This window comes from Arachis stenosperma, chromosome 10 (genome assembly GCF_014773155.1).
Source record: "Arachis stenosperma cultivar V10309 chromosome 10, arast.V10309.gnm1.PFL2, whole genome shotgun sequence".
Classification (NCBI taxonomy): Eukaryota; Viridiplantae; Streptophyta; class Magnoliopsida; order Fabales; family Fabaceae; genus Arachis; species Arachis stenosperma.
The window spans coordinates 109,077,353-109,101,584 of NC_080386.1; the positions used below are offsets into that span (position 1 = coordinate 109,077,353).

General features: G+C 32.1%; 4 protein-coding genes across 6 annotated transcripts; 2 read left to right on the plus strand and 2 right to left on the minus strand.

The window, feature by feature from the left end:
• Positions 1-4,162: 4,162 nt before the first annotated feature.
• Positions 4,163-5,579, plus strand: LOC130956316 (uncharacterized). The gene has a single exon (XM_057883354.1). The coding sequence runs from the start codon at positions 4,238-4,240 to the stop codon at positions 5,273-5,275; it is 1,038 nt and encodes a 345-aa protein (XP_057739337.1). The 5' UTR covers positions 4,163-4,237; the 3' UTR covers positions 5,276-5,579.
• A 1,986-nt stretch (positions 5,580-7,565) lies between these two features.
• Positions 7,566-11,652, minus strand: LOC130955645 (uncharacterized). Of its 3 annotated transcripts, none has more exons than XM_057882562.1 (5): positions 11,325-11,652; positions 10,163-10,694; positions 9,032-9,475; positions 8,216-8,842; positions 7,566-8,022 (listed from the first exon to the last, which is right to left on the minus strand). In XM_057882562.1, the coding sequence occupies exons 2-5, from the start codon at positions 10,628-10,630 to the stop codon at positions 7,891-7,893; spliced, it is 1,671 nt and encodes a 556-aa protein (XP_057738545.1). In that variant the 5' UTR covers positions 10,631-10,694; positions 11,325-11,652; the 3' UTR covers positions 7,566-7,890. The 3 variants fall into 3 exon arrangements, with proteins under 3 accessions (XP_057738545.1, XP_057738544.1, XP_057738543.1); XM_057882561.1 differs by having other exon boundaries at positions 10,163-10,689; positions 11,260-11,652; XM_057882560.1 differs by having other exon boundaries at positions 11,260-11,652.
• Positions 11,653-20,197: 8,545 nt separating this feature from the next.
• Positions 20,198-20,614, minus strand: LOC130957447 (dehydrodolichyl diphosphate synthase CPT3-like). Its single transcript, XM_057884305.1, has one exon. It carries the CDS (start codon positions 20,612-20,614, stop codon positions 20,198-20,200), a length of 417 nt encoding a protein of 138 aa, XP_057740288.1.
• Positions 20,615-21,988: 1,374 nt separating this feature from the next.
• On the plus strand, positions 21,989-23,941 carry LOC130957448 (GLABROUS1 enhancer-binding protein-like). Its single transcript, XM_057884306.1, has 3 exons — positions 21,989-22,156; positions 22,224-23,105; positions 23,723-23,941. The coding sequence occupies exons 1-2, from the start codon at positions 21,989-21,991 to the stop codon at positions 23,103-23,105; spliced, it is 1,050 nt and encodes a 349-aa protein (XP_057740289.1). The 3' UTR covers positions 23,723-23,941.
• The last annotated feature ends 291 nt before the right edge of the window (positions 23,942-24,232 follow it).

Below are 24,232 nucleotides of genomic sequence, written 5' to 3' on the forward strand. Positions count from 1 at the left end.
TCTTTTGCGATAGGAATGATGATGGCCTTCAAGTCTTGTTTCACTGTCAAAGAAGTTTTCCTGAGGTGAGATCCCCTGAGTTATTTGCGAAGCTTGTTGATGTCATTGAGTGTTTTGGAAGATCAGCTCAAAATCCTCAATCTGTTACTTTGGGTGGAACTTCTACTTCAAGGCCTATCGTTGTAGCAATATTGGTGGCATCTCCATCCTTTGCTATTGATTTAAATCACGATAATGATGGTGGTTGTATATTGGAGACAATTGTACGTTAGGTGAGCTTGCGATTGCAATGATAGCTACTCCTAATATCACCCTCGCCATTATTGATGTCATAGAAGTAAATCATAGAGAATATGCTATCAAGGATCGATCATGATGAGGATGAGGAGCTTGCCATGATATCGTGTGTTAGAGTCAGATCATATCAAGTATGTAACAGTCCAAACCACCCGCCAGCACAATGTTGTCTGCGTTGGTACACAAGGCCTCACGGTTTTGCCTTTGACGATAGAGATGATAGCCGAAACCCCCACACTCACTCGTCAAAAGGCGTCATGCTAGGGAGAGGTATCCACACCGTTATAAGGTATGCTTCGTTTCCCTCTCCAACCGATGTGACTCACTCGTCAAAACGCATCATGCTAGGGAGAGGTATCCACACCCTTATAAGGTATGCTTCGTTTCCCTCTCCAACCGATGTAGGACCTTACAATCTATCCCACTAAGGGAGCCCAGCGCCCTCGCTGGCACATCGATCTGGGCTCCAGCTCTGATACCATATGTAACAGCCCAGACCATCCGCTAGCACGATATTGTTCGTTTTGGCACACAAGGCCTCACGGTTTTGCCTTTGATGATAGGGATGATAGCCGAAGCCCCTCACACTCACTCGTCAAAACGTGTCATACTAGGGAGAGATATCCACACCCTTATAAGGTATGCTTCGTTTTCCTCTCCAACCGATGTGGAACCTTACAAAGTACCATGAAAAGTACAAAGAGTTTGGAAAAGATTACAATTGGTTGATTCAGATTATCCATCGGCAAAGGAAGGTACTTGGGAGGTTAGGAGATATAACAGACCTCATACATGCTTGGCAATAGATGTATTGAGTAATGTATGTTTGAGCATACACCCTAACAGTATCCTCACTCGCATTGGGAGGGAGCACTGCAAACCCCTCCTAAAACCACATGTATGCAATAGTGAACTTGTCGATGTACGCTACAAGAGGAAGTTCTCCAAAAAGCTTTTAGAACCGAACCCAAGCTGGTCTCCCACCAGGAATATGTTGTTCAAATCTGTAAGGCACCCACTAACATAATTACCTTCAATCAGAAGCCCAAGTTGGTAGGCTACATCCTGCAGTGTAATAGTGCATTCACTGAACAGCATATGGAACATATGTATCTCAAGACACTACAACTCAATAAATATACTAATCAGAGGGCTCATCAAGCTTGAACTAATGATCGTTGAGCCTAATTAGGCAGTACAATCCTACAGCCTCCAAATAGAGAATGAGGCGGTCATGAAGAGTCATACTCTACTACTTCCTAATGGTCTTAATACAACGAGTCATCTATAACACACAATTATTATGCGATCAATATCTCATACATAACTAACTACAACAAGCATTCAAACCATAATAAATTATTGCATTCAACCGCTAAATTTAAAAACAAATCTAATTCGATAAATACTAACTTAACTATAAGTCCTAATTCAAAGTATACATCATCTATACCAACTCTAAACTAACACAAATTCACCCTTATATATGTTATCTATCCTAACTGATAGCTTTCTACAACATAGACCACAAATCCTACTCTATCCAACTTTATTTATATCATTAACATTATCACAATCATCCTAAAATTAATATGCTAGCAATTAACTTTTAATCTAATATGATAAAACTTCGAATTTTAAACACTAACGTATTTATGTATATGTCCAACAATATGAGCAAGACTATCCAATTGATAGAAACAATCCATTTTGTCCCTATCTTCCATCACTGATACTTCACTTGTCGGATATTCATGATCCTCGTCGGATTCTCTCAAAAAAGGAAGTGTAGTATAGAGAATGATAAATCGGAGTGAGTAAAAACGAATTTTATAACGTCTTCTCATAGAAAATTATTTTAACATAGATTGATTTATATGGCCATTGGGAGTCCTAGAAAATGGTTTAACATATATTGATTTATATAATCGTTGGAAGCCTCGATTTACTATATTTTTCGCTTATTCTAGTAAATTGGTTTAAGATAAATTAATTTACCATACAAAGTTGCTTTCCTACTAAATCAATTTATGATAGAATGATTTAAGGGGATATACTAAATCAATTTAACCTAAACTGATTTACTAGAGACTCTAGTAAATCGTTTTAAGTTAGATCGATTTATATAAAAAGAATTTTGAAACGAAAATTTAAAATTGGACAATCGATAATATTAACTCTCAATCATTTTAAAAGGGTGATTTACCCTAAAATTAAATTCTAAAAAGATACAAATAATATAAATATTAAATAACTAATTTATTATCTACATATTTTTTTATAAGTATGTTATTTTATGACGATGATGTTGGGATTTGTCAAATTGCAAGTTCTCACCCAAAATAGAATTACATCTCTCTTTTGCCATTTGAGAGATTGTGATCTCATGCAAAAAGGAATTCCAAGTAGCCAAGTCCCTCCAAATTAGAACGCTTACCTTCAATTCAATAATTCTCCCCTAGTTGTCATTTTGCAGACACAAACACGCTAACGGAATCATAATACCTAACACACCTAAGTCTCTTTACGTCTAATGATTGACCAATTTGCTTTTTAAACCCTAAATCCCTAACTTAGTCTCTAATAATAACATTCTTATTAAGATAGATATTGATATCTAGCAAATATAGCATTGCTCTCGTGATCTCTTATACATAATTTAACATTCTTAATTAAGACATTAATATCTAGCAAAAGCATTGCTCTCGTGATCTCTTATATATAATTGTACAAGATAGAAATCCATATAGCCTCTATTTTCTAATTGATTTTAGAGATGCTCATATATTTTAGTGGATATTTATAATTTAATTCTGTTAAAAAATTAGAATTAAACAACTAATAATGCGTTATTGATATAGAAGAGTGAGGGTTAGTAGGTACTTAATAAAATTAGACCAAAAATTAGTGATAATTGCTCGGTGTCTAAAAAATAATTTTTAACTTGACAAAAAATAAATAATTAATAATTAATTTAAAAAATATAAAAATAAATATTTTTTTAATATTTAAAATTTATTATAAAAAATAAATTAGACAAAAATTAGATACTAAATAATAAGCATCATAGAATTAGTCTTCTACTTTTATCATGCAAAACTTTTTTAAACTTAGAGGAGTTTAATTTTGATTATGTTAATATAGAATATTTTTCATAGTTATCCAATTATATTTATTTTTTTGAGTAACTTTTTTGTTGTTAATATAAAAGATAATTATTTTTTTAGGTGGAAACTCAGGTGCAGTCAACTTTACGTAAAGTTGATATTGAGAGTCGTTCGATGATTTGACTAAATTTTCATTTAACGGCTTTCAGATATCAACTTCATGTGAAGTCGACTTCACTTGAAAAAATTTTCATTTAACGGCTTTCAGATATCAACTTCACGTGAAGTCGACTTCACCTGAATTTTTACCTTTTTTTATGTAACATTACCTAATTAAGTGTATGTATAAAAAAAAATCTAGAATAATAGTATATCAAAATTAAATTTAGCTTAAAATGTTAAAATAAAAAAAAATATGTGTATATCTTATACTTTTTTTTTGACCCGGTATGTTAATTTAGAAAAATATGATACAAAATAAAAATTTTGATAAATTAGAAAAAAAGTAATGATTATTAAATCCGTAACTATATTTCATTATTTTAATTTAATTTAAGAGGGAATTAATTCCTGAATTTATCAAACAATTTTGTCTAACTTAAGGAAGAGAAAGTTTTGATCGGTTACATTGATAGTCCATTGTTGCACAGTGGCAATAAGGTAATTATGAGTAGTAACTTTGTTTGTTGCGGTAATTTAACCGGTGTTGAAGGAGACAGTTTTCTCTCTTGGTCCCCTGTGTGTGTTGGTCTTGTTCATCCGGATCCGGAAATAAAAGCCCCTCCCAAATCCCCATTCTTGAAAACCATAAACACAATAAATAATAAAGAATAATGTCATCGCCATTCCCTTCCTGCTTTCGGCCATCCCACACCCGCCGTAATGGTCCTCCATTACCGGCGCCACCAGGCTCCTCCAACCCCAACCTGACCACATACCTGTACCACACCGACACGGGCCTCGTGACTCTAACATGGTCACGCTCTATCTTAGGCCGCTCCCTCCACGTCCAGGTCCACAACCACAACCCCTTCGATTCCCCTTCTTCTACTTCTTCTTCTTCTCCTTCTTCCTCCTCCTTTCAACTTCACATAAAGCCCTTCATATTCTGGAAGAAGCACGGATCCAAAACCCTCTCTTCCACCACGCGACTCTTCTGGAACCTCTCCAAGGCCAAGTTCTCTTCCTCCTTCTCCCCGGAACCCCACTCCTCCTTCTACCTCGCGCTCGTCGTCCACAACCGCATCGTTCTCCTCCTCGGCGATTCCCCCAAAGACGCCTACTCCAAGTCCAAGGCTCTCCACGCTAACAACCCCCACTCCCTCCTCCTCAAGAAGGAACACGTCTTTGCCGACACCGTTTACTCCACCACCGCCATTTTCGGCGGCAAGACCCGCCGTATTCAAATCGACTGCGGCTCCTCCAGGGATAACGACTCTGCCTCCTCCAAGCTCTCTTTCTCCGTCGACGGCGACAGGGTGCTGCAGATAAAGCGCCTCAAGTGGAAGTTCAGGGGCAATGAGAGAGTTGAAATCGACGGCGTTCCGGTTCAGATCTCGTGGGACGTGTACAACTGGCTCTTCGACAAGGATAGTAACGGCGATGGGCACGCCATTTTCATGTTCAAGTTCGAGGCGGATGAACATGGCGTGGACAGGAACGTCGTGAATCCATGGGCGCAGCAGAACTGGAACTTGGGTTTGAGTGGCTCCTGCGACTGGGCCAAGATGTCGTCTTCTTCCGTCTCGGTGGGTTCCTCCGCCGGGTCATTCGGCGGAAGCTCCTCCGTGTTGGAATGGTCCAGTGTGGAGGAGAACGAGTTGGTAGATCCCATTGGCTTCTCACTCATTGTTTATGCATGGAAGCGCTGATTCCTCTTCTTACATTGGATTCTACTATTCCCTTCTTGTTACTACGTTAATTTCTATGCTAACTGCTTAGAATTTTAGGCATTTTAGATTACATTTTTTTTCTTTTTTCCTCCTTCCCTTGTTGTTGTCAAACGTCAATGATGCGGCACTAACCCATTTGTTTCGTGGACATAAAGAGATTCCAAGAAATCTACTAGTTTAGGGTATACAGTATGCTATCATCAGAATCTATTCCTAGATTCTGTCACTAACACATTCATTTCTCTTTTACAAGATTCAGTGTCACCAGTTTGAGGTTGTTCTATCTGATTCTCTCTCTTTTTGTTTTTGTTTTTATTTTTATTTTTATATATATATAAATGTTTGGGGCTAAGAGAATGAAGTTCATTAAAGCATATTACATACTACGATGGAAGGAGTTCAATGGAAGCTGCATTATTGTTGCGCGCTCTGAAGAAGAAAAGAATTAAGATTGTTGGTGTTCCTTAGGGTTGACGTCTAAAGAGTGGTGCTGGTGTGTATTCTAATCTAAGAATTGGATTTGGATCGGATCCAAGACATGTGAAGGTAGGACCGCACACCACTTGTGTTTTCTTTTTTTTGTTCGGAAATGGCAGCTAACTAACTTTGTAGGCTGTAGCCGTCAACTTGCTTGACCGACCCAGTCCATCAACTAGCTATAAAACAAATATGGGGACCATATAACAAATATTAAATTTTATAGCAAATGTTAAATATTTAAGATTTATTAAATTCTATACTTTTCAATTAGATATCAACTATTTGACATCGAACTTTTAGGCAGCCATATAACAAACGCCTTAATAAATTACCTTCAAAGATGATTTTAAAGCCATGAAAAAAAGGGTGCTGCAAGTTTAGCTAAGAATAGTTATTTCCGTTTGGGAAGGTATGAAATAAAAGGGGAAGAGGTGGCTGACAGGAACTGCATAAGAAATGGCAATAGAAGCATTTGTTGATGGTGGTTGCGTACTTGGCTAGCTGTGGGAGTGGACCACACGACATGGAAGATTCCTCTGCTTAGTGTTGTGACTTGCGAGCACCAAAGCGAAAATAGATGCCTCTCTGTTTGTTAAGCTGCTTAGCTTTTACTGGGTCAAGAAAACTTTTTCTCTATGTATTCATAACATTATTAATTAACCGAGTTTAGTGCTTGGTCATACGATAAAACTACCATGACTGCCAATCTATGTGGACTTCGTTTGTTCTTAATTCTTATCATCATCACAAATATTTCTTCCTAATTGCATTATTAAAGCACATTAGTGTATGTCATAAGAATATTTACAATTATTTAAAACTTTTAAGGAAAAGAAAAATGTAAAACTTTTTAAATAAATTATTTTTGTATGTGTTGCTGGTTCATAGAAGATTAGAATCAAGTATGAGTTGGTAAATTTTTTACGTTATTACTGTGGTGATGGCAATTGCGGAAAACGGTGTGGTTTTGATGTGGTCGTTGATATTGATATTGATGCCATAGTCAATCTCCTTGTACATATTTCTAATAGATAATGCTATCCCGTAATTAAAAGTGAAAATTATACTTTTATAATAGAAAAATTAATTAAAAATAAAGACATACACATTTTTCTAAAAAAAAATTACAAGTTTTATTCTTTACCCAATTTCACTTTTTTTTTTTTTGTTTAAAGAAAAATCTGTTTCTGCTATATTCTTTCACTTTGTCGACAGTTTAAAAGTAGGGAAATAAATACAATGTATCAAACATATAAAGCCAAGGTAGGAGCCATTTCATTTGTGGCATATCTCCCAAAACGCGCTGCTTTTTGTTGCATTGCAACACTATTTCAGATACAATGACTGCGGAAGATTAATACACCAAGAAACACCCTTGTTTGATAAAATATTAAATTTCAATGAGAATATACGCCGACGATGAAGACCTTTTTTTCAACTGTTTGTGTGGATTTGTCATATGCTATAAGAAAAAAGGTTTTGTATAATATAAATTAGACTGAATAACATTCAACTCGTACCTTGGCGGGGACTTGGACCCTTTATTACCTGAGTAACAGACAAGAATTTATGACGGTTTTATTGGGGTGTAGAGGTTACAGGTCATTGAGTTGAAAAGGGAGGTTGAGAGAACCCGAAAGCTCAATTAGAAATTACAATAAGGACGATAATAAAACAAGAGGCTCCAACACCACTTATTTCACTACAAAAACCTTGGTTAGCTGTTTAATACAAATAAATAAAGCTTGGTTAGGTGTTATGCTTTTATGCTACGTTGCACCATACTATATAATAGAGCTAATAAACGATAAACGAAAAATAGAATCCTGCTTACTCTGTTACATTACATAAACAAAACAAGGAAAGGGAAAAGCTTGTGACCCATAGTTCTCTCATGTTTGTAGAATAAGTATAAAAATAAAACACGAATTTGGAACAAGGCACAGAATTTGGAACCTCTCATTTAAAGCGTATATCAGAAACACGAAGTAATGGGCTAATGGCACCATTTTGGGATATTAATTTAAATTTGCATAATGTCATTATGTAACCATTTCTTCCGAGAATTTGATGAGTAGCAGCAACTAGCAGGCAAAACCTTTATAATTGAAAACCTACAAAAGATGAATAGAAGCAGGCCCAGATATGGCAGCAACTCTCTGCGCACGATGTGCTTCACTCCTATAAAGATCCTTCATTTCTTTTTTCATGCGTCTTGCTTCTCGCCGCTCCTCCTTCACAGCAGCCTACAAAAATAAACAGGCCAACCATTCCAGTCAAAGTGGTAGTAGACAAATAAGGATCAAACTAGAATATATGTATGTATTGCTCTTAAGCAGCAGCATGTGTAACTCCTCAGTGGCATGAATAAAGAAGGCATTAAAGATTCAAGAAATAGCATAAACCAAAGCTAGTGAAAACAAGTATATGTTAAGACACCTTTCGTTCTTTTTTCTCCTCCTTTGTCTCTAGACCATGTGGCTTTCTCTTATACTCGATTCTTGCAGTGCTCAGCCCTTTAACCCTTTCAGCGGAAGTACTTTTATTACCGGGCAAGAAGTCTAGAGGCAGTTTCTCTTTTCCTCTAAGGGATATTAATTGACTAGAGGAACTCATGGCTGCAGACACAGTTCCAGCCAACTTCTTTTTCCTGGCTACTTCGGGTGCATCTATCTTTCTAGGATGGTTATCTAAAGTCGAATATGTTGAAACAATTGTCTCACAATCCCAAACTTCTGATTCATCGCTACTTTCTTCAACAAGTACAACATCGTTGTCTCCATCTTCTTCAACTTCGTACACCTCGGCATACTCCTTGCAACGGCGAATCACATCAGCAGCACAATCCTCTTCCTCAACCTTTGGTCCCTCTTTATTCTTCAATATATCAGCTGGAACCTTATACTTGTCATCGTTGTGTTCCAGGTCATCCATCATATCGTTGTTTAGACAGCACTTCAGCTTCTCGGCAAGGGATCCATCTTCTTCAGCCCCGTAATGTTCATAAGAATCATCATCATCATCATCATCATCGTTGTCATCAGTTCCATATTCTTGGCGTTCAAACTGTAACATAGAAAATACACAGAATGATAATCATAGAAAAAAAAGATGCATTTTACCAAAGACAACATCAGAGCAGGAAACAACAAAACTCAACATAGTTCATTAAATAATACGATTGAAACCAAAGATACAGCAGATGAACAAGACTGTAGCACGTGAATGGTATAAATTATGAATAACAGAACTCACCAAATCAAATTGTTCGTCCAACAGGCGACGAGCTCTTTCCTTCTCATCAGCGCAACCCACTCCAGTCGCACCATTTGCAACACCACCCAAGGACCCAAGACTATCTGTAACTCTGGTATGTGAAGAAACTTGCAATTCATGTGCATTGTTTTGGTTTCCATTTGTCATTGATTCTTCAAAATTCTTACCATCACATATATGTGCCTTCTCTTCTACATTATCACCATCTTCGTGGAGGTTCGCCCTCACAACAAAGTCTTCCTCCAAATCTTCAACATCAGAGCCAAACCGTGATAAATCACTATCGTCGAGCAAAGCTGCTACTTCAGGATCAACCACTTTCTGAACCCTTACAGTAGTAGTCTTCGATGCTACACTGTATATAGAATCTGGCTCGGGCTCACCATCAACTTCTGAGATTTTCAATCTTGAAGCATCATATGCCTAAACTCACCAAAAGAAAATCTAACTAATGAATTCTCATTTAAGAACATAACCAACTCTTTAGAAAAGGTGCCCAAAAAACAATACAAAACAAAACAAAACATCACTTGGTGTTTAATCAGGGCCAAGAATAAGTTCTTAAACAAAACAGTGTCCCACATCAACACCATTTAACTCACAATTCAGGCAATAAGATGGTTCCAATCACAAACACCAAATTCCTTAGCCTAGTTGAGTCTACAAAGAAGGGTAATGCCAAGACGTTTCATCAGTATATTGAGAGAAACACAATGTTCACAGAAACAAATAACAAAGGACGGGATGACCACATAGTAATATCTCATTTCCAGAGGAACTGAAAACCCATATAATAATAAGAAAAAAGTTTATTTAAAATGAAAATTTATCCTAGGAGTGTAGGAGTGAAGCACAAATTTGACTATCAAGAGATTAGAATGCAGACCATTTAAACCAAAAAATATTATATTCTTGTTAAGTAGTATCTGAATGATCAATGTGTCAACAAATTCAGTCCCAAAAAAGTTCATTTTGCTAAAGAAATACTACCAGAAACGTGTTTAGGGTTTCAACCGAAATAGTTTCAACTTCCCATTCAGCTTGAAACCAAAAAACCTTCACATAAATAAATAAATAAACAGCCGAAAAATCAAAATGAAAAAATCGAACCTTTACGTCACGAGGGATGTCTTCAACCCTGAACTTAGGGTTTTGATAATACGCAGAGCCACCACCAGCATTCTTGATTTCCCTCAAATGAATCAAGTAATTATACCCATCATCGGGGAACCCTAGTTCCAGAATCTCCCTTCTCACCTCCTCTGGAAGCGGCGTTGCCCCCACCGAACCAACAAAACCACGGCTCCCCAGCGGCATAGAGCTCGTTGAGCTGCTGAAAGCAAAGTCGCCAGCATCATCACTTTCATCGTCACCAGGAGCATCATCAAACACAGAATTTCTGTTGTCATAGTCGTCACCGGCAGAGATGAAATCGGCGGCAGGGAGTGGGTTCTTGTCAACCCGGACGAAGACACAGTCAGCACCGGGAGAGTTGCCGAAGGACGGGTCAGATGTGTCTCGAGCCAGAAGCTGGAATGTTGCGGATTTCTTCTTGTCGATGAACTTCTTCTTCCCCATGATAATGAAGATAGCAACCAGGGTTTTGAAGTGCTTGTGGGCTGTGGCAACGAGTATCTCTTCACTAAACAACAACACAAGGATTTACAACAATCTTAGTATACGAAGCAAAACCAGATTATAATAAAATAATATATAAAATTATAAATAAACATACAAACACGTAATTATAATTAATTTTTCATAATAACTTATCCATAATTTATCATTAGAAGTATTTTCAGAAAGATTTCTGTTAACTTAACATATCACATAAAGGATTGAAGATACAAATCCTCAAACCAAAAAACATATAATCGCAACACAAAACAAAGTTCAGTTCAATTACAAATTTCTAAACCTACTAAATATAAGAGGGCCAAAGCATATAACCATATTTAGTTTTTGGGATTCTAATCAATTTATCAGCATCATGGTTCCAATTTCTGAATCCAAACTAAACTGAAAATACATCAGCAATAACAACTAAATTGAATCCAATTTCAAACTCATAATTCAAATTAAATAGAATTCAGAATCACATCAGCATTCAACAAATTAAATAAATAATCCAATTCCAAACTCGGAACACAAACTCAGAATCTTAAAAATTAATTGGAAAAAGAGATGAAACTGAAGCATTGGCGTACCGGAGAGATGGCGAGAGATGAACGGCAATGACAGAGTGAGCTCGGAGAGTGTGAGACAGAGTTACCTAAAATCAGAGGAGCAGAGACCACCCCGCAGTGACGGCGAGACACGACGCGAAGCAGGGAAGCAACAGCAAGACTGGCGAGGAGGCAAAGAAGCAGAAACGACGCACGGCGAAGAGCGAAGAAGCAGCCACGGCGCACGCAGTGAAGAGAGACTGAGTTGAGATACGCAGTGAATAGAGTGGGGGTTTCTGCCTTCGGCGATGGTGGGGGCTGGGAGGAAGGGAAGTGAGCTCGGACAGAGAGGGGGCTCTGAAGTTTGAAGGTGCCGCAACTGAGCCTCTGAACTTTGATAGGGTTTGGTTTAGGGTAGGGTTTCGTTTGGGAGAGACAGTGGGGCGGTTTTCTTTTTCTTTTTTAATTGAAAAATCGGAAATCATAAAAGAAAATGCCCGGTTCAAACGGTCACTAGTTAACCGTCAATTAGATCGGTTTTTTTACCGATCGTATCTCAGATAGGTTTTTGCTTTAATTGAATCAGTCAAAAAATTAATTTTTGTTTAATCCGGTTGAACCAATTAATTCAATTCAATTTTTAAATTTATAAATTATTAACGGCTCAACAAACAGTGCCTGTTCAACCACTTTTTTATTGAATTAAAAAAATATTTTTATATTTTTATTTTTAAAATTATAAATTTAATATCAATAATTAAAAAATAAATTATAAAAAATAAAAATTTTAATTTATTTAGTATATGTAAAAGTATAAAATAAATAAATTTAAATTAAAAAATAAAAAAATTTATGTTATTATTATGTTTAACAAAATTAAGATAAAGATTTACTAATATTATTTACAAATTCGTTATTTATATATTAAATTTATTTATTTTCTCAATCCAATTTAATTTGGAATAAATTTAAAAATTTATATTCATATTCAAAACACTCTTTTAGAAGATACATAATTTTAATAGATAAAAATTTTTTTTTAATTTTATATTAAATATCTTTAATTATCTTAAATTTTATTATTATTTCAAAATTATTAATTTTAATTTTGATTATATCATCTCATCATATTATACATTATTATTTTCTCTTACTATTTTTTTACATGCATAATTATTATTTTCTCGTCGTCACTATTATGTTGCCTTATTTTATTGTCCTTCCTTATTTTCTTCTTCTATTAACGCCAATCGCAATCAATTACCACTGTACCACTATCGGAGTTCTTATTTTTGTTTATCACTTTGATTCATACATATTCATTGTGTTAAAAGAATTATTTTCTTATTTGATTTAGATAGCTAAATGTATAACTATTATATAAATACTTATTTTTTATACTTACTTGTTAAGTAATATTTTATCATTTTAAAAAAAAAAATTAAGATATCACGCATTCAAAAGTTTTGTATAAAATAATAAAATAAAAAATAAAAAAATTATAATTTATTTAATTTTTTTAATATATAGAATAATTGAATTTAAATTAATTTAGATATAATACTAAAATCATTACGTTGTTACTATGTGTAACAATGAAGATATAAATTTATAAATATTTGTAAATTTATTTATTTCTCAATTATAAATTTATAAAAATTTATATTTAAATCACTCTTTCTCTTGTATAATTTTAATAGCTAAAAAAAATTTATTTCTTATAATTTATATTGAACATTTTAAATTATCTTTAGTTTTATTATTCTTTTAAAATTTTTAATTTTTGGTTTTATTATTCTTTTTTCTTATCATTATCTATCTACATATGCTTCACCACTACTCTTATATTAACTTGTTATCTCTTTCTTCCTCCATTTTTTATTTTCTTTCTGTCTTCTCTTCAATCACAGTTAGTTACCATCATATATTAGTTCATAATTATTACACTCAAAAGTAAATACTAATTTAAAAATAAAATTCAAAAAAAATATCATAACTCTGATGTGAATCAACTACACTCCTATAAACGTAACAAATGAAAAAAAATTAACTTTTTTTATTATGAGTATTTTTTATTATCTAATGCATACAAAATCACACATTTTCATTTATGATAAAAATTAAAAATTAAAGTTAAATGACATTAGTACTTTTTGGTTTAATAAAATTAAAATAAAGTATAAAAATAAGGATAAAAACTAAAAAAATAGATGGCTCTGGAGAAGGATAATGTTAAATTTTATGTCATTATGTATGAAAACAGCGATTTATTTTATTATATTTATTTTTGTATCAAATAACAAAAAAGTTAAATTTTATGTCCATTTTTTATTACTTATCTATAGTTGTTTAGATTAGACTTTATAGTTATTGAGTCATATTTCGTTCCAACAAAAAAATAATAATGAAATTATTTTCATTTTTTATTGGAGCACATTTATTATATCATTATTTTAATAATTGATGTAAAATTTTAAAAATTAAATAAACATATATTTATTTTGATTAAATTCAAGAGTAAATTATACATATTTCTATAGTAAAAAAATAGACTTAACTTTTTTTATAATAAATAATTTTTCAATCATCTAATTTATAAAAAGAGTCCCATCTTTTTATTTATCCTAAAGGTTAAATATTAAAACTAATGTTAATACTTTTTTTATTAATGAAACTAAAATAAAACAAAAATAAACTTTGAATAAAAATAAAAATACAAAATTTTGAATCTCAAAATATAAAATGATTATAAGATAAAAAAAATTACTTAACTTTTTTCAGACAAATTATATTAGATTTTACGGTATATTTAAATGAAATGAGAAAGATGTAAGAGAAGATGGATAAAAAAAATTATTATGCCGTAAGATGGTAGATAGTAAGGGAGGTAAGAGATAATGATAGAAAGTTCGTGAATGTGAATTGACGAAATAAGAGAGAACTTGAATGTACCATGCATTGGTCAGGTTTTTTTCCATACATTATTCAATCACTTATCAATCATCCAATACCTAATGTACCATGCCTCTTACATAAATCACTCTTATCCTTATTTCTCAATAATATTCACATTATCATACATTAAACATTACCAAAACTCAATAATCATCCTCAATTATCATCACAACTCAATTATCTCCAATCCAAACACAAACCACACCAAACTCAACTCATCATACTTATCCGGACTTACAGGTTACGGCCTCCAGCGCAAATCTCACAAATACTCATCATCACATATCACATTATCAACAATCATCATCAAACTCAATCATACAACACATATATACACATTTAACAATTTCACAATCATTCCAACACATATCCTGTTCAATTCAAAATATTAAAGCCTGTCTTATGGCAACTAGCCTAAGTTTTCACGCAACATTATATATTAATTATGAGAAACCAAAACTATACATTGGTCGATTTCTCCCCAAGACCAAAACACCTTAAAATCTCTCATCTTTTCAACTTTCTAAACCTCTAAATCCATAGTAATGAGTTTCCATCTTCCAAGGCTCAAATTCAAGCACCCAAATCCACCAATTCAACTCCAATTCACAAGAACTCAATCTAATATCATTCAATTTCTTCATAATCAATACTAGGATTCACTAATTCAACAATTCACAAGGGATTAGTGGTTTCTTATCGTATCCACTGATTACATGGACAAAACTCAATGCTAACTCGTACTAGAACACCCCTAAATCATCAAAATTATAAAATATTTCAATATCCAAAATCGAAATTACAGAATTAAAGAGAGATGAGAATTAGGCACGAAATTCAGAATTTCTTACCACTTTGTTTAGAATGGTTTGAATAGAATTTCTAGAGGAACACGTGGCTGCAGATGGCTTGTCAATCGGAGTTACGGATTGAAAGATATGGAAGATTAAAATTTGGTTGAAAATGGAGGTTAGGGTTTGTGCCTTCAACTCTCTTCCCAGTGTGTTTGGCTGAATGTAAGGGAAGAAGGCGGCTGATTTGGCTTTTATATTTGGGTCTTGGACCCAATATAGGTCCGGTCAAATTGGTTTAGTCCGTTGGCTCAATTTTGGGCTAAAACCTTTAAAATTATTTTTTTAATTCATATTTTAAATATTTTTACTTCTCTAAATTATAATTTTTAATTTGCTAATTCCCTTAGCTCATAATTAATTTACCGTGTTTTACATAAGTTGAGGAAAGAAAATTTGTGCCAAAGGCTACTAATCAAACAACATCGTTTTGAAGAAGGCGGACTAATTTATCTCATTTTAAAAACTCTCCCTCCACGTAGGACACCGTAACAGCCATATCTGCATAGTGGCGTCCACGTTAAACTTTTTCGTTGGGTCTGACAGATCCATATGAATAGAAAGATGCATATGTCCAACTTTTAAAGAGGTCAGGAATTTAAAAGTATTTTTAAATGGTTAGAGGGACAAAAAGTTAGGGACTTATTTATCCTTTTCTCAAAATCAAACTTCAGTATGTGTGTGTGTTGTTACGTTATAGAGATATATTGTTATAGATTGGTAAATAAAATATTTAATTTATTTATTTAAATTTGTTTCTTAATTACATTTATAGGAGTGTAGATGAATCATATAAGAGTTATATTAATTATGATCGAGGAAGAGAGGTAGAAGGAGAAGAAGAAGAAAAAGAAAAACAAAGAGAGAACAAGCCAATAATAATAGATATATGTATAGAGAATGGTAAGAAAAAAATTATAAAAATAAAAATTAAAAATTCTGAAAGAATAATAAAACTAAAGATAATTTAACATGTTGAATAATATAAAACTAAAAAAAATAAAAATTTCTTTAGCCATTAAATTTATGCCAGAAAAGTATGATTTAAGTATAAATTTTTATATTTACTTCAAATTAAATAAGATTGAGAAAATAAATAAAATTACAAATATTTATACATTTTTATCTTGATTGTTAAATTTAATAACAATGTAATAATTTTAGTATTATACCTAATTATTTTAAATTTAATTATTCTGTACATTAAAAAATTAAATAACTTATAATTTTTTTTACTTATTAACAATTTATTATTTTTTATTTTTATCTCAAATTTATAATTTAAAAATATAATTTCTTAAAATATTAGAAAAAAACTAACAATATAGTAGTTGCTATTCTTTTTTTAAAATTGAATAAAAATTTTATTATTTAGAGAAATAGAAGTTAATATGTTAGATGCAAAACAAATTAAAAATTATTACAAGCAGTATTGAGAGTAAAAAAGTTACTCAACAATATCAACTTTTTTATAAGTTAATTGTATATATTGATCGTAGTTAAAATAGTAGTGTCCATATAATATTACTCTTTTAAAAAGATATAATATATTTGATATTATTTTTTATAAATATCGACAAATTTTGATCATTTGAACAAAAATTTTAAATAATTGATATCTTAAATTTCTTTTTAAAATAATAAAATATGACTTAATAAGCAAATATGAAAAATAAATATCTCTATAATAGTTATACATCTAGATATTCAAATCAAATAAGAAAAAAAATTCTTTTAGCAAATCTTTAATTCAAAATTTAACACAATGAATAGTTATGGGTTAAAATGATAAACAAAACGAGATGCGATAATGATACATGGTGGTAATTAATTGCAGTTGGGGTGAAAAGGAGAAGAAAACAAAGAGAATAAAATAAGACAACATAATAGTAAGGTGAGACAATAATAGTTATACATGTATAAAGAATGATAAGAAAAACCTATAGTGTATAGTATATAGTTGTCAGAACTGAATTGGTGATTGAACCGACCAAGCTATTGTGTCACTGGATTATTGGTTCAACCGGTGAGTCACTGGTTGAACCGATTGACTCGGTCTCACATAAATAAAAAATCTAAAATAGTCAAAACTTAAAATTAAAATTAAAATTTAAAATACATATTTTTATTAACATATTAAGAATAATCTAGCCATTCTAAAATAATATAGAACAAGAACAATAACTATTTTATTATTTTTACTCTATCATAAGTATTTTTATTTTGTTTTTATATTAAAATAACTATTATTTTTAAATTTAAATAATTTATTAATTAGTTTATACCTATTATACTATTATATACTATAAGTATTTATTAAAAAATAATATTTAAAAAATAATATTAATAAATATCATGTAATTATAAAAAAAGTGAGTTTATAATTAAAATTAAAATAAATTTATATAAATAAGTAAATTTATAACTAAAATATTTTTTATTGTATATAATTAAAAATATAATTGATTTAACATTTAAGAATGACCGATAAAATGAAATTAAATTGGTAATGAAAATGTTATAAGGTATTAATATATATAATAATTAGCATATAAAGTGTTTAAGAGCAAGATAGCCTGATGGCAATGCTAGTAACTTGTTAAGGTTCGAATCACACACTTAGAATTTGGAAATATTAAAACAACCCATGAGAACAAACGGCTGGAGCATACACTTGTATAATTTTCAAGACAAGTGTTCCCACTAAAATTTAAAAAAGCTCTAAGTAGTACATAAGAATTATGTATACCTGTCTCTATTATGTTGTTAAATTTGATCTCACTATTCTATTTTTCTTATTTTATATTATATTATATATACTTTGCTCTTGTTGTTAAAATTTTTTAGATATATAATATGATAAGATAATATATAATTAAAATAAAATAATTTTAAAATAATAATAAAATTAAAAATAATTAAAAATATTTAATATAAAATTAAAGAAATATAATTTTTATCTATTAAAATTATGTATAAAAATAAAGAGTGTTTTAAATATAAAATTTTAAAATATATAAATTTAAAAAATAAAATTAAATAAATTAAATAAATTTAGTCACATTTATAATTAACTATCTATAAATAATATTAATAAATTTTTATCTTAATTTTTTTTATATAATAACAATATAATACTTTTTTAAATATTTTTATTTATTCATATTTTTTTTAAATACTTGAAGAATTTAATGATTTATGCTAAAAAATAGACAAAATATTATTATATATGATAGAAAAAATATTAGAAATTAATTTATATATTAAAATGTTTATTTTTAAAATTTGTTAAGATTGATTTAGGTGATTATTTCACTAAAATATTAACTGAAAACTAATTTATTTATCAAAAAAATATTTAAAAAATATTTTTATGTATTAATTTTTTTAAATTAAAATATCGACTTTAAAATATTTGAGAACGAATTTGGGTAAATTACCTTACAAAATATATAGGAAAAAAGATAGATAAGTTCCTAACTTTTTAAATTTTTGACAAATACATCCCTAACAAAATTTAAATACAAAAAAGTTCCTAACTTTAACAAACGGAGAACAATTTAGTCCTTCCGTCTATTTGCCTCTCATACACCAAACGGAACTGGTTGACGTGGCTGAAACGGTGTCCAGGTGTCCGTTACGGTGCCACGCTGGAAGGGAAATAAAGTTAGAAGGACAAATAGGTCCTTGAGAATTTAGTTCATTATACTTCTATTATGCTTCTATTATGAGAATTTAGTTTACAAAATTATGCTTGTATTTTGAAATCTAGTTAACTTGTTGTATTCTGTAATTTAAATTATTTGTATTAAAATTGTAGAAATTGGGCTTGTTCCTGTTTTTACTTTTTTTCTTAAATTGCATTAGTTCAGTTTTAGTGCATTTGAATATTATATTAGAACTAATATTTATTATCGAGAATAATTTTTTTTTTAAATTATAGTTCACTTTGTTCTAACGGTATAAATTATGCATGGCACAAAGGATTTATAAAATCAAACTACCTTTACAAAAAAGTCGTAAGTTGACAAAAGTCTCTGACTAAGAAGACCAAGATATCTGCAGATAAAAAATTAAATAATAAGATTTTTAGTTATTATTTTTATATGAAAAGTCTAATTTTTTATTAATTAATTAATTTTAGCATTCGTTATCTAAAATTTAAAATAATTTAATGTGTATACTTTTACATTTAAAATATTTTAATTGTAAAAAAATATCGGATGATATATTTTGATTTGTCAAATTACTAATATAAAATATAATTATATATAGAGTAAAAATAGTAGAGAGAAATAGAAAAATGGAGAGAGGTAGATGAGAGAATTTAAGAAAGGAGTTTATTAATTTTGAAAAAAAATATTTTCTCTCAATTTTAATAAAAGTGACATCTGACACATTTGATTATTAAATTAGCTAGTAATATATAATACATAATATAGGTATATTTCAATTTGATAGTAATATATGATACATATAAAAGCATAATAAACTAAATTCTCAAGAACTTATTTACCCTTCGAACTTTATTTGAAAAATGACGTCAAGGACTTATTTGTACTTCAAACTTTATTTCCCTTTCAGCGTGGTACCGTAACAAATACCTGGACACCGTTTCAGCCACGTCAACCAGTTTCATTTGGTGTATGAGAGGCAAATAGACGGAAGAATTAAATTGTCTTCCGTTTGGTAAAGTCAGAAATTTTTTTGTATTTAAATTTTATCAGAAATGTATTTGTCAAAAATTTAAAAAGTCAGGTACCTGCCTATCTTTTTCCCAAATATATATTCATACTTTACTAGTGCCCAAGGTTCGGAAAACCGGATCGATCATCAAACCGTTCTAACTACTGGTTCACTGGTTTACTGGTCCAACCGGTCTAACTGATGGTTCAACTGAAAAAATTGTTTTAAAATAAAATAATAAATAAATTATAAATAAACATCCTAAAATATAATTATAGTATAATATAAATATTAAAATAGTTTTCAAATTTAAAAAACTACATTAAATGTCATCAATCAAATTCATATAATCTTATTAATATACAAACTCAAGTTAAATAGTATAAAAGGAATGGCACCAAAAAATGAGGTAGTTAAGGCTACACAAACTAACAATACTCTCTGTTTGTTGTGGGCAGTGACCTTCATTGCCTTTTCCATTGAAATCCTCACAGGTTCAGCCAATAACTGCAAGTTTTCAATAAAATGTAGTTTAACACCGTATTCATTGATAGTGCTTTCATCTGAAGCAACTCCTCAATCTTTTCTCGCATCAATTCCATCAAGGATTGCACCTCTTTGGGCTTTCTTTTGAAGTTATCGATGCTGAATGCATAGACAGTTACATACTTCACTCCTAATTCATAACAATACCTAAGCATGAAAATGAGAGATGAAAATCCAGCCTTATGACCAATCCCTTCAGCCAAGTTACTCTTCTTTGTAAACCTTCGATTCCCATCCATGATAAAAGCAATATGATGTGGCACAGAACCCATAGATAATATGCCGAATATGCATCTCCTAAGACAGCTGGATAAACCTCCAAGCAGGTTGCTTGTAATACCTCCAGTATCTTTGTGCATGGATGTGTTCCGCAATGCAACTCAAAGTGTGTAAGATAAATCTGCCAGAAGAAAACTTTGTTATAAGTTAGCATTAGAAAGAGTTAAAGCAATAGAAGCACATTATCAAGATACAAGCTCAACAGCTAAAGCAATAACAATGTCAAACATAAATGCAATATAAAAAATCAGTAAGAAACAAAAGAAGAAAGAAAAAAGAAGCAGCAACAAAAGTTAAATACCACCAACAAATAATCACTATAAACCCTAAAATCAACAACTATTTCAACAAAAATTAAGAAACATCATACTTAAAAATTAAAAAATGGCAATAGTAGCATAACAAATTCATTTTAATCAACAATTTCAACAACACAAAATCAATGATTTAATTAATTTCAGATTCAGAAATCACAAATTAGAGTATCAGACATTCAAAACACTAAAACAGACTCAACAATGATGACACTAAATTAAACAGAGCATTAGCAAGGAAGAAGAAGAAGAACATTAGCAACATTATTTGAACAAAAAATTCAGAAATTAAAAGTAAGAAGAAGAACCGAGCATTCAGAAACTAAACAAAGCCATCAGTAACCAGAAAAAAATTAAAAGAACCATCAGAGTAACAGATCCAGAACCAAAATTTCAGAGTAACAAAATTTCAAACATTCACAGCAATTAGAAAACAGAGTAACAAAACATTCAGAACCAAACTTCAAGGACCATCAAAACTTCAACAAATTGAAGAAGACTTGAACCAAGACCGAAGCAGACTTGAACAAAAATTGAAGCAGAGTTGAACAAAAATTGAAGCAGACTTGAAGAAAAATCAGAAATGGAGCAAAAATTGAAGAAGACGACCAAAGTGAAAATGAAGAAGAGAAGCCACTAACCTGGGTCCGTGCCGAGAAGCCAGTGAAGATGAAGAGCCGAAGAGGAGCTGGGTTAGACGACGACGCTGAGGAACTGAGTTAGGCGGAGGGCAACGTGGCTAGGGTTTTTTTCATTTAGAGTTCTCCAGAACATGGATGAATGAATGATTGGGGGAAGAGGGGGGCTTGGGTCACGAGGGATCACTGGATCGGTGGATCCATTTCTTTTTTTTTTTACAAGTTTATAAACGGTGTCTTTTTATCCGAACCGGCCGGTTACCGATCCGACCCAATCGACCGATTTTCGGCCGATTCGCCGATTTTCTTTCGAACGGTTATAAAGGGAGGACCGGACCGCTTGCACCGCCGGTTCCCGGTTGAACCGGTTCGATCGGCCGGTCCGGTCTGGTTTTCAGAACCTTGCTAGTGCCTTTAAAATTCGCCAAGTCTGTCCAGAGAATGAACTAAGACAAACCCTAATCCTAAATTCACTTTTTCCCTCCTGAATTTCGGAGTTTCTATGGCGAAGCAGAAGCAAGTCGCTCCTGAAGACTCTGACGACGAATCGCAGGTTCCCAGGCCTCAGCCCGAACAAAAAGATAGCAGCGAGGAAGAAGAAGTAGCAACTTCATCTGACGAGAACGAAGACACAGACGAAGGCGAAGATGAACGTGAGAAACACGTGCTGGTTCAGGAAGCCTCAACCGCAAAAGGTTTCCAAACCCTTGTCATCTTCTTCTAAACCCTCTCCAAAGTTGAAGTCTCAACCTTCGGCTTCTGTCAGTCAAACCAAATTCGGGTCAAAGCGCGCAGCTGAAAATAGTATCAACCACTCGAACCAACCAAAACGTGGGAAGAAGACACAGGAGGATCACGCCGTCGGCTCTGTTGAAAAGGATCCGCAGAAATCCAAATCCCTCTTTCAGAGGGTTTTCAGCGAGGAAGATGAGATAGGTATCTTGAAAGGCCTGTCTGAGTTCATCGCGAAAACAGGGAAGGAACCCTATAAATGCGCTGATGAATTTTACGATTTTATGAAGGGGTCGAATTTGATTCGGGCAAATGTATCATGCATGCAAGTGAAGGAGAAGATCCGCCGGCTGAAGAAGAAGTTTGAGAACATCCTAATAAAAGAGAAGAACGGCAAGGGGACAACCTTAAAGCCGCACGAGTTGGAAGCACTTCAGTTGGGAAAGAATGTTTGGGGCCACGATGGCCGTGGCGGTGAAGCAGTGCTCAACGAAACTGCGAAAAAAGATACAATTAATAATGAGAAGGCTGCGAAGATTACTCCCAAGAAGGCGCTAGTGCCCCATTCAAAAGAAAAAGCTGAAGCAAAGTCCAAACTAAATTCTGAACCTTTGGATTCAAATGAAGGTAGAAGGATGAGTGAATTTTCTGTTACTAGTTTAGCTTTGACTTCAATGTTGAGGTACGATGGGACTTTTGGTAAGCCTTTCGGTGAAGATTATATTAGAAAGGGAATAGAGTTACTTGGAGTCGCAAAGAGGGAAGACATGGAGGCTAGGTGGAGGAAGTTCACAGACGCTGAAAATAAATTGTATGCGGAGATAGCTGAATTCTACGCCGAACAGGCTAAGTTGATATATCAAGCAAATAGCTCGTCGTCCTCCTAGGTATATATCTTGGTTGCTTTTTTGTGTTTTTGGATTCTGGCATTTTGATTTTATTTTGACATGTTTAGGTTCATGGCATTTTAGTATTGTATGATATATATTTATCTCCATTGATTCAAGAATTTTATGTTTGGGAGTTGGAGGAAAGGGAAGCAAAATGGAGGTTTTAGTTCACTTGTTCACCAAAATCCAACTCACAAAAAATTAATTTGACAGTCTTTCAATTTTGATTTTCCTGCAGCTTATTTTCAGTTTTTCTAAGTTTTAATGTTATTGTTAGTTTGGCTTGTTCTTATTCTGTCATAGTAAGATTATGAGCGGTTTTAGCACAAGTCTTTATATCGCTATAACTTTTTAAGTTTCAAGTATTTGGTATACTTCTATGGCAGATGATTAACTTCAAGAAGAAACATAACTCACCTATGAGAATTATAGAACAAAACAATAAAAGGGAATACTATGCTAAGTCAAACTATTGTCTGTGAGTTATGTTTTCTTGAAGTTAAAAGCAAATAATTTTTAATAATCCTATTGGCTGAAAATAATTAAGTGGATGGATTATTTTTTATCCGAAGAATATTTGTTTCACCCTTTCTACTTTCTATGTTATTTTTCAGATAGCTAAGGATGATACATTATCTAAAACAGGACGAAGTGTATCAAGCATTTGTGGAATATGCAATTGTATGAATTTAGTATAGTTTCATATTTAAACTAGTTGGTTGCTGGGTTATATGTCTCCTGATCTTGTTATATATGCCACTTTTTTATTTTGTTCGATAGTAATTTGGAAATTTTGATGATTTTTGAATGTCTTAACCGTTAAAAACATGGTTGTTTGACGGTGCACATTTTTTTTCTATCGTGTAGGACAGTACTGGATATATGTTTTTGTGATTTCTAAGATTTCTCTTAATGATTCATTAATCAAGGAACAGAGGGTTGATGATTTCTTTAAAGAAAATGCGAAACAGTTCATTTTATTGCATATTGTATGGGTAGAAAATTGCTTAATTTGTTTTGGCAGGAGAATATTGGTGCTTTTGTTTGATTTTGTTTGACGTGGTGTAGGTTTTTTTTTCTTTTCGAATGATACAGAGTGTGTTTTGGTAAAAGCGATCCAGAGA

Coding starts and splice junctions, on each gene's coding strand:
- LOC130956316 (XM_057883354.1), top strand. CDS start 4,238: ATGTCATCGCCATTCCCTTCCTGCTTTCGGCCATCCCACACCCGCCGT.
- LOC130955645 (XM_057882562.1), bottom strand. CDS start 10,630: ATGGGGAAGAAGAAGTTCATCGACAAGAAGAAATCCGCAACATTCCAG. Junction 9,476..10,162: donor ACATCCCTCGTGACGTAAAG/GTTCGATTTTTT, acceptor TGGTGAGTTTAG/GCATATGATGCTTCAAGATT. Junction 8,023..8,215: donor AGGAGAAAAAAGAACGAAAG/GTGTCTTAACAT, acceptor TTATTTTTGTAG/GCTGCTGTGAAGGAGGAGCG.
- LOC130957447 (XM_057884305.1), bottom strand. CDS start 20,614: ATGCACAAAGATACTGGAGGTATTACAAGCAACCTGCTTGGAGGTTTA.
- LOC130957448 (XM_057884306.1), top strand. CDS start 21,989: ATGGCGAAGCAGAAGCAAGTCGCTCCTGAAGACTCTGACGACGAATCG. Junction 22,157..22,223: donor AACGTGAGAAACACGTGCTG/GTTCAGGAAGCC, acceptor CCCTCTCCAAAG/TTGAAGTCTCAACCTTCGGC.